The sequence below is a fragment of the Schistocerca serialis genome, chromosome 1 (assembly GCF_023864345.2).
Source record: "Schistocerca serialis cubense isolate TAMUIC-IGC-003099 chromosome 1, iqSchSeri2.2, whole genome shotgun sequence".
NCBI classification, from domain to species: Eukaryota; Metazoa; Arthropoda; class Insecta; order Orthoptera; family Acrididae; genus Schistocerca; species Schistocerca serialis.
Genome location: NC_064638.1, coordinates 651,148,284 through 651,165,536, shown reverse-complemented (window position 1 = coordinate 651,165,536; position 17,253 = coordinate 651,148,284). Strand labels below are relative to the sequence as shown.

Here is a 17,253-nt window from a genome sequence, read left to right as displayed (position 1 = left end):
CTGCTTGCTCCATATACAGATTGCATAACATTGGGGATAGGCTACAACCCTCTCTCACCTCCTTCCCAACCACTGCTTCCATTTCATGCCCCTCGACTCTTATAACTGCCATCTGGTTTCTATACAAATTGTAAACAGCCTTTTGCACCCTGTATTTGACCCCTGCCACCCTCAGAATTTGAATGACAGTATTTCAGTCAACACTGTCAAAAGCTTCCTCTAAGTCTACAAATGCATGAAACATGGGTTTGCCTTTCTTTAATCTATCTTCTAAGATAAGTTGTAGGTACAGTACTGCCTCACGTGTTCCAATATTTCTACGGAATCCAAACTGATCTTCCCAAAGGTCGGCTTCTACAAGTTTTTCCATTCATCTGTAAAAAATTCGCGGTACTATTTTGCAGCCTTGACTTATTAAACTGATAGTACGGTAATTTTCACATCTGTTAACACCTGCTTTCTTTGGGATTGGAATTATTATATTCTTCTTGAAGTCTGACGGTATTTTGCCTGTCTCATACATCTTGCTCACCAGATGGTAGATTTTTGTCAGGGCTGGCTCTCCCAAGGCCGTCAGTAGTTCTAACGGAATGTTGTCTACTCCCGGGGCCTTGTTTCGACTCAGGTCTTTCAGTGCTCTGTCAAACTCTTCACGCAGTTATCATATCTCCCATTTCATCTTCATCTACATCCTCTTCCATTTCCATAATATTGTCCTCAAGAACATCGCCCTTGTATAAACCCTCTATATACTCCTTCTACCTCTCTGCTTTCCCTTCTTTGCTTAGAACTGGGTTTCCATCTGAGCTCTTGATATTCATACAACTGGTTCTCTTTTGTCCAACGGTCTCATTAATTTTCCTGTGGGCAGTAGCCAATCCATATTCACCTACTATGTTTCCTTCTCTCCCTTTTTCTACTATCGAATTCCAGTCACCCATGACTATTAAATTTTCGTCTCCCTTCACTATCTGAATAATTTCTTTTATCTCATCATACATTTCATCAATTTCTTCGTCGTCTGCAGAGCTAGTTGGCATATAAACTTGTACTACTGTAGTAGGCGTAGGCTTCGTGTCTATCTTGGCCACAATAATGCGTTCACTATGCTGTTTGTAGTAGCTTACCCGCACTCCTATTTTTTTATTCATTATTAAATCTACTCCTGTACTACCCCTATTCGATTTTGTATTTATAACCCTGTCTTCAACTGACCAAAAGTCTTGTACCTCCTGCCACTGAACTTCACTAATTCAGACTATATCTAACTTTAACCTATCCATTTCCCTTTTTAAATTTTCTAACCTACCTGTTCGATTAAGGGATCTGACATTCCATGCTCCAATCCATAGAACTCGAGTTTTCTTTCTCCTGATAACGACGTCCTCTTGAGTAGTCCCTGCCCGGCGATCCGAAGGGGGGACTATTTTACCTCCGGAATATTTTACCCAAAAGGACGCCATCATCATTTAACCACACAGTAAAGCTGCATGCCCTCAGGAAAAATTACAGCTGTAGTTTCCCCTTGCTTTCAGCTGTTCACAGTACCCGCACAGCAAGGCCTTTTTGGTTAGTGTTACAAGGCCAGATCAGTCAATCATCCAGACTGTTGACCCTGCAATTACTGAAAAGGCTGCTGCCCCTCTTCAGGAACCACACATTTGTCTGGCCTCTCTACAGATACCCCTTCATTGTGGTTGCACCCATGGTATGGCTATCTGTATCACTGAGGCATGCAAGCCTCCCCATTAATGGCAAGGTCCATGATTCATTGGAGGGGAGGGGTGGGGGGGGGGCCTTACCATAAGTAACATAAAGGAAAGGCAACCACTCATCTATAATGGACTGATGTCCAGAACATAGAAAAACATAAGAACAAACAGTATTCACACTAGCTTTCAAGCTCTTGCTCTTTTTCTAGTGAAAGCACATATCGTCATACACACAACTTCACAGACACCCAAATGTATGTATGTATGAATACTCCTGCGCTGAGGCTGATCATCAATTATTGACAACAGTTGCCTGGGCTGATGGAGCTGGGGATAGGGTAGAGAAGGATGTACGAGGCAAGGAGAGTTAGTGGGCAGAGCAAGGCAGGTCTTTCAACAAATGACAATGACTCAGTGGCTGCTCAACAAGGTGAAAGGATTTCAGAGAGTAAGGCATATGTTTGAAATTCCTTTTGTCTCATTGTGCAGCTCCTGAATCATCTCTTAAAAGACTTGCCTCAGTCTATCCCACTACTCCTCCTTGCTTCAAGTGTCCTTCTCTATCCCCTCCCCACCTTATCACTCCAGGAAAACTGCTTTCAATAATGAATAATCAATCTCTCTCCAACTGTGAGAACATATGTTTAGCTGTCTGTTTGGGTGTGGTTGTGTGTACCTTTATTAGAAAAGAGCAAGAGGTTGAAAGGTATTGTAAATATTGTTTGCCATTGTGTGTTTCTATGTTCTTACACATCAGTCCACCATAGGTGAGTAGTTGCCTTTCCCTTATTTTACGCTCAGTTTCACACAGGAATTTTCATTACTGTTTTGCTACCTACTATAAGATAAACAAAAAGTTTTACAGTGTCATTTCCATGAGCCTAAGGTTTCTTGGCTTACCTGTAAGTGTGTGTGTGTGTGTGTGTGTGTGTGTGTGTGTGTGTGTGTGTGTGTATGTGTGTGTGTGTCAATTTGAAATTTTCTATCATGCTATATAAGAACATTTTCATTAAATTCTGATATGAAAGTGATACATACATCTGTTTCCAAAACTTTCAGCCAAGATGCAAACAAGAAATTTATGAAATGTTCCAGAAAACCGGAACAGCACTGGATGAGGAAAAATTTGATGTATTATGGACAGAAGCATGCAAAATAGATAAAAATGAGAAAGTGTGTGTAGAAACATTCAAAAATGTACTTAACTCCAAAACTACAAAGAATTCATAGATTACATTACAACTTTATTCTATTACGAACTTAACATCTTTGTTAATATAATAATAATAAAAGTATACATGTTGTGGCAGTAATAATCTTTGCTCCAGTATGTGCACACATTTCACTGATGACTTACATTGAAACATCTCCCTGAATATAAAATTGTAAAACAATTTGATCCACAACAACAAATTTTACACACTTCACAGTATCCACCACTGTTCCAGGTGTTCATCTACTATGTTTCTTCTTTTTTGCAGAAGTTTTTTGTTTCTTTGTACTGTCTGCAGTCTTTTTCCTTTTCTTTTTTTTAGGGTTTTTTGACTTCCTAGGTTCTTCCTCTGAAGATGATGACGAGTCTGGAAAATTAAATTTTAGTAAAATATTGCACCTTCAGACAATAAAATACAGTGAAAGAGAAACTGAGCTAAACCCCTAAATAACAGCTCAGATAGCAGAATACATCGTATCTACTTTTACATGGTTACTCCACAAGTCACAACCAAGTGCCTGGCAGAGCGTTCATCAAACCATACTCAAGCTGTTTTCCCACTACCCCACTCTCAAACCGTGCACAGGAGAAATGTACACTTAAATCTTTCTATGCAAGCTCTGATTTCTCTTATTTTATTATGATAATCGTTTCTCCCTATGCACGTGGACGCCAACAAAATATATCTACATCTACATCTATGTGATTAGTCTGCTATTAACAATTAAGTGCCTGGCAGAGGGTTCAAATAACCACCTGCAAGCTGTCTCTCTACCGTTCCACTCTCGAACAGCGCATGGGAAACACAAGCACTTAAAATTTTTCTGTGCGAGCCCTGATTTCTCTTATTTTATCATGATGATCATTTCTCCCTAACTAAGTGGGTGCCAATAGAATGTTTTCGCAATCGTAGGAGAAAACTGGTAATTCAAACTTCATGAGAAGATCCCATCACAACGAAAAATGCTTTTGTTTTAATGATTGCCACTTCAATTCACGTATCGTGTCTGTGGCATTATATCCTCTATTTTGTGATAATACAAAACAAGCCGCTCTCCTTTGAACTTTTCCGATATCATCCGTCAGTCCCACTTAATACAGATCCCACACTGCACAGCAATACTCCAGAATAGGGTGGACAAGTGTAGTGTAAGCAGTCTCTTTATTAGATCTGTTGGACCTTCTACGTGTTCTGCCAATGAATCACAGTCTTTGGTTTGCTCTACCCACATTATCTATGAGATCGTTCCAATTTAGGTAATTTGTAATTGTAATACCTTAGTATTTAGTTGAATTTACAGCCTCCAGATTTGCGTGACTTATCACTTAATCGAAATTTAGTGGATTTCTTTTAGTACTCATGTGAATAACTTCACACTTTTCTTTATTCAGGGTCAATTGCCACTTTTCATGCCATACAGATATCTTATCTAAATCATTTTGCAATTCATTTTGGTCATCTGATGACTTTACGAGACAGTAAATGACAGCATCATCTGCAAACACACTAAGAGGGTTAGAGGGTTACTCAGATTGTCTCCTATGTCGTTAATATGGATCAGGAATAATAGAGGGCCTATAACACTTCCTTCGGGAATGCCAGATATTACTTCTGTTTTACTCGATGATATTCCATCTATTACTATGAACTGTGACCTTTCTGACAGGAAATCACGAATCCAGTCACACAACTGAGGTGATATTCCATAGGCACACAGTTTGGTTAGAAGACACTTGTGAGGAATGGTGTCGAAAGTCTTCTGAAAATCTAAAAATATGGAGTCATTTTGACATCCTCTGTCGATAGCAATCATTACTTCATGAGTATAAAGAGCTAGTTGTGTTCTGAAAGAATGATATTTTCTGAATCCGTGCTCACTATGCGTTAGTAAATCGTTTTCTTTGAGGTACTTCATAATGTTCCAATACAGTATATGTTCCAAAACTCTGCAGCAAATCGACATTAGTGATATGGGCCTGTAATTCAGCAGATTACTCCTATTTCCCTTTTCGTGTATAGGTGTGACTTGAGCACGTTTCCAGTCTTTAGGTATGGAACTTTCTGTGAGCAAGCAGTTGTATATAATTGCTAAATATGCAGCTATTGCATCTGCATACTCTGAAAGGAACCTGAATGGTATACCATCTGGACCAGAAGCCTTGCCTTTATTAAGTGATTTAAGCTGCTTTGCTACACTGAGGATATCTACTTCTATGTTTCTCATCTTCGCAGTTGTTCTTGATTGGAATTCGAGAATATTTACTTCGTTTTCTTTGGTGAAGGCGTTTCAGAAAAACGTGTTTAATAACTGAGTCGGGAGGTTGGTAAAACAATCCAATTAACAGTTTAGTCCGATTGTCAAGTATAACCTCTACACATAATATTTCGCAGGAACTATCTACTTCAATTTCACTACAAGGCAAATTATTTCCGACAGCAATAAATACTCCACCACCAACTGTATTTAATCTATCGTTTCTGAACACTGTTAGATCATATGAAAAAATTTCAGCTGAACTTATATCCGGCTTTAGCCAGCTTTCTGTACCTATAACTATTTGAGTTTCAGTGCCATCTATTAAGGCTTGGAGCTCTGGTTCTTTCCCAACACACCTAGAACAATTTACAACTACAATACCAATCATTTCTACAACTATCTTACTGTGTTTTACCTGCCCCCTTGTAGACGGATGCCCTTTCTGTGGTTTCCTGAGACCCTCTAACCTAAAAAACCGCTCAGTCCCTTCCACACAGCCCCCACTACCCATGTAGCCACTTCCTGTGTGTAGTTGACCCCGGACCTATTAAGCGGAACCCGGAAACCCACCACCCGATTGCACAAGTCAAGGAATCTACAGCCTACATGGTCACAGAACCATCTGAGCCTCCACTCGGCTCTGCACCAAAGGATCACAGTCTGTTCTGTCAACAATGCTGCAGGTGGTGAGCTCTGCCTTAATCTCGGAAGCAAGACTGGCAGTCTTTACCATTTTCGCTAGCTGCCCGACACCAGAGAGAATCTCCTTCGATCCACAGCGACACACATCATTGGTACCGACATGGGCTACCACCTGCAGTTGGATGCACCCAGTACTCTTCATGGCATCTGGAAGCACCCTTTCCACATCCGGAATAACTCCCCCCTGTATGCACACAGAGTGCACACTGACTTCCTTCTCGTCCTTGGCAGCCATGTTCCTAAGTGGCCCCATTATGTGCGTAATGTTGGAGCTCCCAACTACCAGCAAACCACCCTCTGTGAAGGCCCAGACCTTGTGGGCCAAGAAGCTTCCTCTGGAACAGGGTAGACGACTGCATCTGGCTCAGAAACTTCATCCACCACAGATAACGCCAGAAACCTGTTCGTCAAACGAACCGGGGAGGCCCTACGATTGGCCCCATGGAAAGTCTTTCGCTGCCTGCCAGACTCTGGAATGGTCTCCCACTCGACCACGGGTGAGGGGTCAACCTCAGAGCAGGCAATACCTGTTCGTCAAACGAACCGGGGAGGCCCTACGATTGGCCCCATGGAAGGCTTTCGCTGCCTGCCAGACTCTGGAATGGTCTCCCACTCGACCACGGGTGAGGGGTCAACCTCAGAGCAGGCAATACCTGGGGCGGCCACAGCAGTGGATCAATCGGAGGACATGTGGGTTGCACCTGACGTCCCTCGCATCCCCATGTCCGACCCCCCACAGTGTGCCCCTTGGCAGCAGCCTCAAGCTGTGTGACGGAAACCAACACTGCCTGGAGCCGTGAGCGAAGAGTCACCAACTCAGCTCGCATCTGTACACAGCAATCACAGTGCCTATCCATTTCTGAACTCGCTCCTGTTTGAAACTCGTAAAGATATGTAATAAACAGTGTACTCGCCTTATTAGCAGCAGGAACTCGCTGTGCTCTCTCACTGACGGTAAGCTGTTCTATGCAAAACATACGAAAGCCTGTACGATACGAAGGTCGATACAACGGTCGATAGCAACGGTGGTACTGTACACTACGCTGTTTTTAAAATGAAAGGTTGCTCCTAGTAAGCATTCGGAGAAGGAAGTTGGAGATTGAAACTTCATGAGAACATCTTGCTGCAGTGAAAAACACCATTGTTTTAATGACTGTTACCCCAATATGCATACTATATCCATGGCACTCTCTCCCCTATTTTGCAATAATACAAAACGAGCTGCCCTTCTTTGAACTTTTTCGATGTCCTCCGTCAGTCTTTATCAGATGCGGATCCTGTATGGTGCAGCAATACTCCACAAAAGGACAGGCAATCGTAGTGTATACAGCCTCTTCAGTAAACCTGTTGCATTTTCTAATTGCTTTGCCAATAATTTACAGTTTTAGGTTTGCTTTCCTCACAACATTATCTATGTAATCATTCCAATATAAATTATTCATAACTGTAGTACCTCAGTATTTAGTTGAATTCACAGCCTTTAGATTTGTGTGATTTATCATGAATTGAAATTCCATGGACTACTTTTCGTCTCATACAGATATCTTGTCTAAATCGTTTTGTAAATTGGCTTTTACCATCTGGTGATTTTATAAGAATGCAAATGGCAGCATCATCTGCGAACAGTCTAAGAGGGCTGCTCAGATTGTCTATTAAATACACTGAGCAGCCCAAGAATCTGTTACACCTGCCTAACATCATGTGGAGCCCTCATGAGCACGCAGAAGTGATGCAACATGATGTGGCGTAGATTCGACTAATATCTGAAGTAGTGCTGGAGGGAACTGTCACCATGAATCCTGTAGGCCTGTCCATAAATCCATAGAGTGCAAGGGGGAGGAAATCTCTACTGAACAGCACGTTGCAAGACATCCCAGATATGCTCAATAATGTACATGTCTGGGGAGTTTTGTGGCCGGTGGAAGTGTTTTAACTCAGCAGAGTGTTCCTGGAGCCACTCTGTAGCAATTCTGGATGTGTGGGGTGTTGGTCAGAATGCACAATGGACATGAATGGATGAAGGTGACCAGACAGGATGCTTACATACGTGTCACCTGTCAGAGTCATATCAGAGGTCCCGTATAACTCCAACTGCACATGCCCCACACCATTACAAAGCCTCTACCAGCTTGAATATTCCCCTGCTGACTTGCGGGGTCCATGGATTCATGAGGTTGTATCCATAACCGCATGTCAATCCACTGGATACAATTTGAAATGAGGCTCGTCTGACCAGGCAACTTGTTTTCAGTCATTAACAGTCAAATGTCGGTGTTGACGGGCCAATCAAGGTGTAAAGCTTTAGGTCATGCAGTCATCAAGGGTACACAAGTGGGCCTTCAGGTCTGTTGGCCGTATCGATGATATTTTGTTGAATGGTTCTCATGCTGACGCTTATTGATGGCCCAGCATTGAAATCTGCAGCAGTTTGAAGAAGGATTGCGCTTCTGTCATGTTGAATGATTCTCTTCAGTCATCATTGGTCCCGTTTTTGCTGGATCTTTTTCTAGCCACAACGATGTTTAAGATTTGATGTTTTACTGGATTCCTGATACTCAAGGTACACTCATGAAATGGTCGCACGGGAAAATTCCCAATTCTTCGCTACCTTGGAGATGCTGTGTCCATCACTCATGCACCGACTATAACACATTCAAACTCACTTAAACCTTGATAACTTGCCACTGAAGCAGCAGTAACTGATGTAACAACTGTGGTGGACATTTATTGTTTTATGTAGGCATTGCTGACTGCAGCACCTTATTCTGCCTGTTTAGATATCTCCATATTTGAATATGCATGCCAATACCAGTTTCTTTGGTGCTTCAGTGTACTTTATGAAGATCAGAAACAGCAGAGGGCCAACAACAATTCCTTGGGCAATGCCAGATAGTACTTCTGTTTTACCCTACAACTTTGTGTCAATTACTTTTAATTGTGACATATCTATTTATTCAAATTTGTAAAATGAAATAGAATTCTTTTTTGTTGGTAAAAAGATATGAGCCCAATCCAAAAGTTAGTTTGTTATGGCAAATATACAATAAGCAATACTATTTGATGTAAATGGTGAATGTTTAAGACAGATAAGATTTTTCTTGGGCTAATTTCACTCACAATCTGACAGAAGTCTACTATGCAAACCAGTCCTCATACTAATACTGAAATAATTTATTTGCTCTTTGGGATGAACACCACTTTCAAGAAGTTGACCGAGCGAGGTGGCGCAGTGGTTAGACACTGGACTCGCAGTCGGGAGGACGACGGTTCAATCCCGCATCCGGCCATCTTGATTTAGGTTTTCCGTGATTTTCCTAAATCACTCCAGGCAAATGCCGGGATGGTTCCTCTGAAAGGGCACGGCCGACTTCCTTCCCTAAACCGATGAGACTGATGACCACGCTGTCTGGTCTCCTTCCCCAAACAACCAACCAACCAAGAAGTTGAATCCATACACTAAAATCCTCTCCGGCAACTTACAACTGAATCAGCAGAATTTGTACCACTTTGAATTTAACACTGTAGACTTTGAATTAACACTGTAGTCAACCTTCAAAATTAACAGTGCTGTTGATCAATAGCAGCTTTAGGGCCATAGTTGAAGCACATGTTTCATTTGTTATGCTGCTTTTGAAAAGTTAGCATTAATTTCTCCCATAGAAATGTATTCTGTGGAGTATTTGTTCAGTTTTAGTTCCGACTACAACTGCTCCAAGTGAACTGCAGTTTAAGTGTGGTGATGTTCTTAAAAAGCCAAGACACATGGTATACATTTCCGTGGTTGGAAGCATGATGAAATTTGCTACCTGCTCACTCTTCCCTTCCTCAAATTCATCCAACCAGTTGGGCAAACTGGTGCCACCGTTCCCCGTCTCACCCTTCCAAGTTCTTTCAATTAAATCTGAGTGCAACCTAAATTGTAAACACTTTATCTGCAAATGTAAGATGACCTCTCAATTAAACTATTACACAACTTACAGTGGGTTGGTTGGGTTGTTTGGGAGAAGAGACCAAACGGCGAGGTCATCGGTCTCATCGGATTATGGGAGGATGGGGAAGGAAGTAGGCCGTGTCCTTTCAAAGGAACCATCCCAGCATGTGCCTGGAGCAATTTAGGGAAACCGCGGAAAACCTAAATCAGGATGGCAGGACGTGGGATTGAATCATCGTCCTCCCGAATGCGATACAATGGGTTGACCTCAGGAACAATGGTTTAACATGTGAATTTAAGATGAACTTCATATGACTAATTCGAGAAAATACCTCATATTATAGTAAGATAAATATGATAATTAATGACCACGAAACTAAAATTAGAGAAATAAATATTTATATTGAAGCAAAACAGTATTCTTCCATGCACATCACGTAGTCTCTGTCACACACCTTGGGTAAGAGATGCAGACACAGATGCAGAAGCAAATTTAGCATATTTCCACTACTTTGTATCAAATTATGATACATGTTCAAACAGACTGTTTCAAAATATCATGCAACAATCTTTAATGTGCTTAGGTGTCAATGTCAGATGGACCTACACACAAATCTTGAAACAGACTGCTTTTGAGTGAGTTTTGGGATTTTAAGATTATTGGTGTCCTTACTAAATGTAGTATTATGAAAAGGATACATTGCTACTTACTACAGGGTGTCCAGAAAAGGGCTCCCTGATTTCAAAATTAAATATCTCGAAAACAAAGATCGATAGAGGAATGCAGTAAACGGTATGTTTATTGTGAAAGCTGTAAGAAGTTTATACAGCAGTTTGAAATAATAGTTACAAAAGCTGCTAACAGATGTGCTGTACGCTGTACAGCTCATATCAGCATACATAAGTGAAATAATCGTATGAAAACAATCTTTGCAAACAATCACATCACAATGTTTTCAAAATGTTCACCATTGGCAGTACAGAGGTGGCGCAAACAAAGAATGAAATTCGCCATCACATTTCATAGTGTCTCAACCGAAATGGATTCACATGCCACAGAGATCGCCGATTCAAGCTCATCCAGCATGGCGGGATGCTTCGGGTACACCATGTCTTTCACTGTGCCCCACAAAAAAAAGTCACAGGGAGTCAAATGCGGCGAATACGGAGGCCAATCCACGCCTGCACCAGTACATTTGGGATATTCCAATGCAATGACTCGATTCCCGAAATATTCCTCATGAAAGCGAAACATTTGTTCGGTCCGATGTGGTCGGGCTCCATCTTGCATAAACCATTCAGTACCTGGTCGATCCTCTAACGCTTGCTGTGTGGCGACAAATTGTTCGTAACATGCACCAGTGACCGTTTCTCGAATGAAAAAAGGGCCAATAATGCCTCTGCTGCATACTGCAGGCCACACAGTAACTTTAGGAGAATACAGAGGTTTCACTTCAAACCAATATGGCTTTTCGGAACCCCAAAATTGCCAGTTCTGCTTATTCACGTATCCATTAAGGTGGAAGTGTGCTTCATCTGTAAACCAGATACAGCCAACATCAAATCCTTCACTATCAATCATTGTGAGCATCTGATTAGCAAAGGAAACCCTTTGTTGCACAGCTCGTACGGGTATGGCCTGGTGCATTTGAATTTTGAATGGAAACGTGTAGGTTCTTTCTCAGCATTTTCTGCGTGCTGGAGCGCTTCAAACCAGTCTCAGATGCAATTCTACGGACGGATGACATTGGATTTTGCTGAATAATTCCAGAAACTGTGGCGATATTTTCAGGCGTAACTGCAGTTTGCTTGCGGCCAACATGCCCCACTAGATCATCAGTTACGCTGCCTGTTCGTTGAAATTTTGCGAAGAGTGTACGAATGGTTTTCGCATCGGGTCCTTTTAGAACATTAAATTGTGCTTGAAAACTTCGCCTTGTTGCCGTAGGACTCTCTTCTAACCAGTGGTACTCTAGCACCAGAAAAACGCGTTGTTCAATGGAGTACATGGCTTTAATCTCTTACTTCGGTACACTAACCTCCTTTCACGTTTCAATAATGGAACTGATCGCTCTGGGCTTTGGATCACTATTTATACTAGGCATTATGTATGGCGATTACAGCGCCATCTGTTAGCAGCTTTTGTAACTATTATTTCAAACTGCTGTATAAACTTCTTACAGCTTTCATAATAAACATACCATTTACAGCATTCCTCTATCGATCTTTGTTTTCGAGATATTTAATTTTTAAATCAGAGAGTCCTTTTCTGGACACCACAAGATGACATGTTGAGTTGCAAACAGGCCCAATGAACAGACTGTTACACACAAGCTTTCAGCCAAAGCCTTCTTCAAAAAAGAAAAAAATGCACACAAATTGACATACGCAAGAACACCTCTCATACACTTGACCACTATCTCTGGCGACTCTGGCCAGACTGTAACAGAAACACATCAGATTGGAGCAACAGTCCAGAGCCAGGGCACAGAAAGGTGAGTGATAGCAGTTTACAGGTGGGAGAAGAGGAATCAGAACTGCCTGGCAGAGCATGCAAGGACTAGAGGTGGCAGGACAGAGCTGCCAGGCACAGTGTTGGGAGGTTATGGGGGACGGAGGGGTCAAAACAGAGAGTGGAAAGGAGAGGAGAGGAGCGGAGAAGGAGGAATACCAGTGGGTGCATTGTCAAAGAGCAGTGCACAATGATGGTAGAGAAAGTGAATTTCGAGGAGGTGACACGACATATAGAGGAGGAACAGTTAGGTGGAGGGTGTGGATACAGTAGTTACTATAGGTTGAGGCCACGATGATTTTGGGACCAGAGAAGTTTTAAGGATAACTCCCATCTGCAGAGTTCAGAAAAGCTGGTGGTAGAGGAGAGGATCCTGATGGCCCCTGTTGTGAATCAATCACTGAAATCAAGCACATTATGTACAGCTGCATATTGTGCTACAGGGCGGTCCATTTTGTCTTGGCCACACAGTTTAGCAGTGGCCATTCATCGTGGTAGACGGCTGGTTGGTAGTCACACCAATATAAATAGCGGAGCAGTGTTTGCAGTAGAGCTGTTTTATAATATGGCTGCTCTCACAGGTGGCTTGACCTCTGATGAGGCAGGATAAGCTCATGACAGGACTGGATAGGAAGTGCTGGGTGAATGGATTGGACAGGTCTTGCACTTGGACCTTCCACTGGATATGATTCCTCTGACAAGGTGTTGGGATTGGGAGTGACATAAGGATGGACTAGGGTGTTGTGGAGATTGGGTGGGTGACGGAACACCAATTTAGGAGGGGTGGGAAGGGTCTTGGGTAGGAGGTCCCTGATTTTAGGGCATGATGATAGATAATTGAGGCCCTGATGAAGGATGTGGTTCAGCTGTTCCAGTCCAGGGTGGTATTGGGTGATGAAGGGTGCGCTCCTTTGTGGCTGGTTCTTGGAGGAAGTGGGAGGACTGGGGGTGTGCAGCGATGTGGCATTGGAAATCTGTTTGTGGACTAGGTAACACAGCCTCTCAATGCTGCGGCTGGCAGCCCCGTCCTGCCATCTCTAATCCCTGCATGCTTCACCATGCAGAGCCAATTCCTCTTACCCCATCCGTAACCTGATATCCCTCCTCCTTCCCTGCCCCATTCTGGATTGTTGCTACTGTTTGACCCATTTCTGTTGCAGTCTGGCCAAAGTCGCCGGAAATAGCATCATACATTTGTGTGTGGTGTGCTTGCTTGTATCAATGTGTGTGCTTTCTTTAATTATTATTATGTAGAAGGTTCGTATGTGACAGTCTTTCTGCCGCACCTGTCTGAAACTCGTCATGTCATCTATATGGTGAGTATCAATCTATCCTGATATTCCAACCTGGACTTCCCATGGTGAAATGTAGTCTGAGTTGAAAATGTCAAAACACATAAAATTTCAAAAAGCGTAAACTCAGTTAAAATCACTCTCTCCCTTGCTGACCCACAATCATATTCAAATTAATGTACGTTGCTGCACAATCTGGTAAAGCTGATTTGTGGTCAAACACAGAAATCTGTGTCAGACCTATCAGTTACAAAACAAATAAAATGTGAAAAAACATCTGGATGAGTAAGCTACAATGGCTGCATATTAAGAAACACACAATAATTTACGGAGAAAATCAGACACATCAGAAAATCTTAAAGGTCGTAACATATTAATCTGTCATCTTCTCAAATAGATGATGGATCCGCAGATAAACTGGCCTTCTTTCTCTTGCCTGAATATAAGCCCAATCAGTTAAACCACGGAAAACAAGAATCAAATTTCTATGCCATTTAACATTATATATTAGAGGGAAAAATGTCAAGGCCAAGCTGCAGCTTATTATCCCTCACTCCCCATCACGCTTCGCCCCAGATAGTTGGTACACTGTAACATTAATTTCCCCGCATTTCTATGTACCTTAGTACTCATGCTGTGACACCACCTACCCCATCATTTACAAGTAGAGAAATTCCTCTCCGGTGTTCTGGACAATTTTATCTGGCGGGTAAACCCATTTTACAGGCTGAAGGGTACTGGAGAAAGTCTGAAGAGATGAAAAAATTCTAAACATTAATATATCTAATGTGCCCCAACGTCCTTCACATTCGGTACAGTTCTGTATCAAGTATAATAAATTCATACGGTAGATGGATCTCGTCGACATGTTCAGTGAACACCAGATGGCAACAAAGAGACTCCACTCATTAAATCCATTTAATTTCATCAAATTTCATGGCACAGTGTTAGTACTGGGTTTGGATTGAAATTTGTCTCACAGAGCCACTAAGTGTTGCTTTGTGTGGATCTCAAATGCCTTCATTGCATGCATATGACTCATAAAGTCAGTTCAATGACAAGTCCAGGAAAGTTTAGTATGCCAGTTATTCTCAAATGGCTGGGAACCTATAAACCTGAAGTGCCATGAGAAGTTCCTGTCAGATGGTAAGAGACAGCTTCCCACCTTCAGCACAGAAGCTGTGGATGGGGCTGGTGTTGTATGTATAGTAGTTATGTCTCATCCCCTCATGGTGAATAGAGTTAAAGTGAAGCTCCCAGAAGACATGGTCAGAAGTCAATGTCACTTCATACATATACACACGTCAGCATGTATATAAATGATTAGATTAGCAAATTCTCTGTAACAAGTAGAACTGTCATCAGAGCGCATTAGTGTTATTCATGTTTAGTGTTGTTAGCAGGCTTGGAAGCATTTTTGAAGAGGCAAAATTGGGCCACTGCCATATCCGAATGTTCTATAAATCTGGATATTGCACAGTTCAACTGCCTGGCCACATGGTGATCCATAATGATGTGCCTTTCAAACTCTGTAAGGTGCTGATAATGCTGTCTCATATGAGTATGTGGCATATCTGCTTCCTTCACAGAGGCCTGGTAGCAACTGTTTGAGGATCTGTAACCAAATAACCTCTCTACCTCCCTTCCCCCATTTTGGCAATGTCCCTAGAAACATTAGTGGTGAGGACTACAACAGTACAATTAATAAGTTTAAAATGTGGGTTCCTGAAAAATAAAAGAACAGAGGTCACCCTGTGCCAGACTTCCAGCTGTCCCGTTGGTATCCTAAAACAATTTTTGTTTCACTACTGTAATGGAACCATTTTGTTGGTGATGTTTCTGTTTACCTTTTGCCTTTTCTCTTAATTGAAATGAGGAGTTTTTGGTAGTTAGCAAAGGAGTCAGGGGACATTTTGAGTCTCTCAAGCAGACTTTAACACCCATATTTTTGGTCAACACTTCCTCAAATATTTCCGTGGGCATGAATAGCCACGGATGATCAGATGTTTTTCATCTCTTTTACCTAATATTTTTGTTTGTGACTCCATGTTTTCCTTTAACTGTCATGGTTGAGTCATATATTCTGATAAGAAGGTGGGCTGTTCACCGCTGTTACCTACAAACTTATTTGTCTACCTGTGTGAATGAGTGGCTAAGTGGGTAAATGTCATATTAAAAACCTGAATTCCTGTGTTTGATCCTCACTGAGTTCTGTCATTTTTTTTACTGTTGCTTATCACTTCTTTCATTTGTGGCAGTTATTTACTAATGTAAAAAAATTTAAGTTGCACTGTAGTTCAGAGTTCACAACTAAGTGTAATACAGCCATGTTAACAATTTGTAACAGGAGATACGTTCTTCAGTGTAAGGACACCTAATCATGTAATCATGCTCCTCTTTATCTGCAGTTTGCTCGACAACATCACACTTCTGTTGTACACCATTCATCCCACTCTCATTGGAGCCTTTTTCCAGCATTTAATAGTAACAGTTATAAAACATCAATAAAATGCAATGCGAGAACTTCTTGTCTCCAGAGATAGTGTATTCCAGAAAAAATTCACAAATTGAAGAAATTCTGGGAACAGTGGGTCACAAGTAGGAAGAACAATTTTGAAGGGGGGCGGCAGCACTTCTTGAAATCGCGCGCACACACACACACACACACACACACACACACACACACACACACACACACTGTTTATAGCACAAATTCACTTCACTTTTTTTAACACATCTCCAACATTCAGAATATTTCTCCCACAGTTACATTCAAAAAGCAACCATGCAGCATGTGAGAGAGAAAACAAACTGTACTAGTATCTTCAATCATATCCTACTTGTGAAAGATGGTACAAGGGGTGTGTGTGTGTGTGTGTGTGTGTGTGTGTGTGTGTGTGTGTGTTTGGGTTAGGGGTGTTCAACATCAAGGTTATCAGTGTTCATATGCAGATCAGTAGAAACAAAAGTAACTAAAATGTAGAAAATGCAATACAACTAAATGGCAAACTGAGATAGGACTGCACTCACTCTCTCCCAATCTCACCTATGATCCACAGAATCACATAAGCTCACGACATGGAAAACAATGCCACAAATTCTGAGATGTGTGAAAAATGTCAACTAAAATACAATTAAGGCTACAGAAAAACTAAAAGAGATTCAGAGCAATATGTGGCTCACTGATTGCTTACCAAAAACATATATGAGCTAGCCACCCGGATGACACATTAAAAACAGCACCCTAAAATTTCGAGCTGCTGCCCTTTGGTCCAAAAATAAAACAGTCTAGTAAACTGTAGCAACCTGCAATCTGTAAGCCACAAACACAACACATTGGAGGGCCCTCTCACCAGATCAAAAAGCCCTATGTCATAGAGCTGTGGCCTATGTGAAGATGAGTAAGGTGGTTCTCATCAACCCTGCATGGCCAGAAGGAGGTACACCATGGCCTCATTGTAGAGTTAATGGGACACAGCTATCAACAGTCACTTCCAGTCTTCCCATAGTCACATGACTCTCTATCTCAAAAGTGAGGTAAGAGCAAGCAAGGGGACAGCACAACGAACTAATTGAGAATGTGAAATGACTCCTTGACTGCTATACTCACTATATCTGCTGGGTACAGTCATT

The 17,253-nt window shown here is 41.8% G+C and overlaps 2 protein-coding genes across 2 annotated transcripts in view; one reads left to right on the top strand and one right to left on the bottom strand.

Annotated features, from left to right (window-relative positions):
• Nucleotides 1-2,962, top strand: part of LOC126420376 (uncharacterized) — a 69,266-nt gene extending 66,304 nt beyond the window's left edge. Inside the window, exon 6 of the mRNA XM_050087230.1 lies at nucleotides 2,772-2,962. Coding sequence (XP_049943187.1) covers nucleotides 2,772-2,942 — 171 coding nt within the window. The 3' untranslated portion in view covers nucleotides 2,943-2,962. The remainder of the gene's footprint in view (nucleotides 1-2,771) is intronic.
• LOC126479065 (pre-mRNA-splicing factor CWC22 homolog) overlaps nucleotides 2,940-17,253 on the bottom strand; it is a 136,800-nt gene continuing 122,486 nt past the window's right edge. The window contains exon 10 of the mRNA XM_050103752.1: nucleotides 2,940-3,292. Within this exon, the coding sequence (XP_049959709.1) occupies nucleotides 3,165-3,292 (128 nt within the window). The 3' untranslated portion in view covers nucleotides 2,940-3,164. The remainder of the gene's footprint in view (nucleotides 3,293-17,253) is intronic.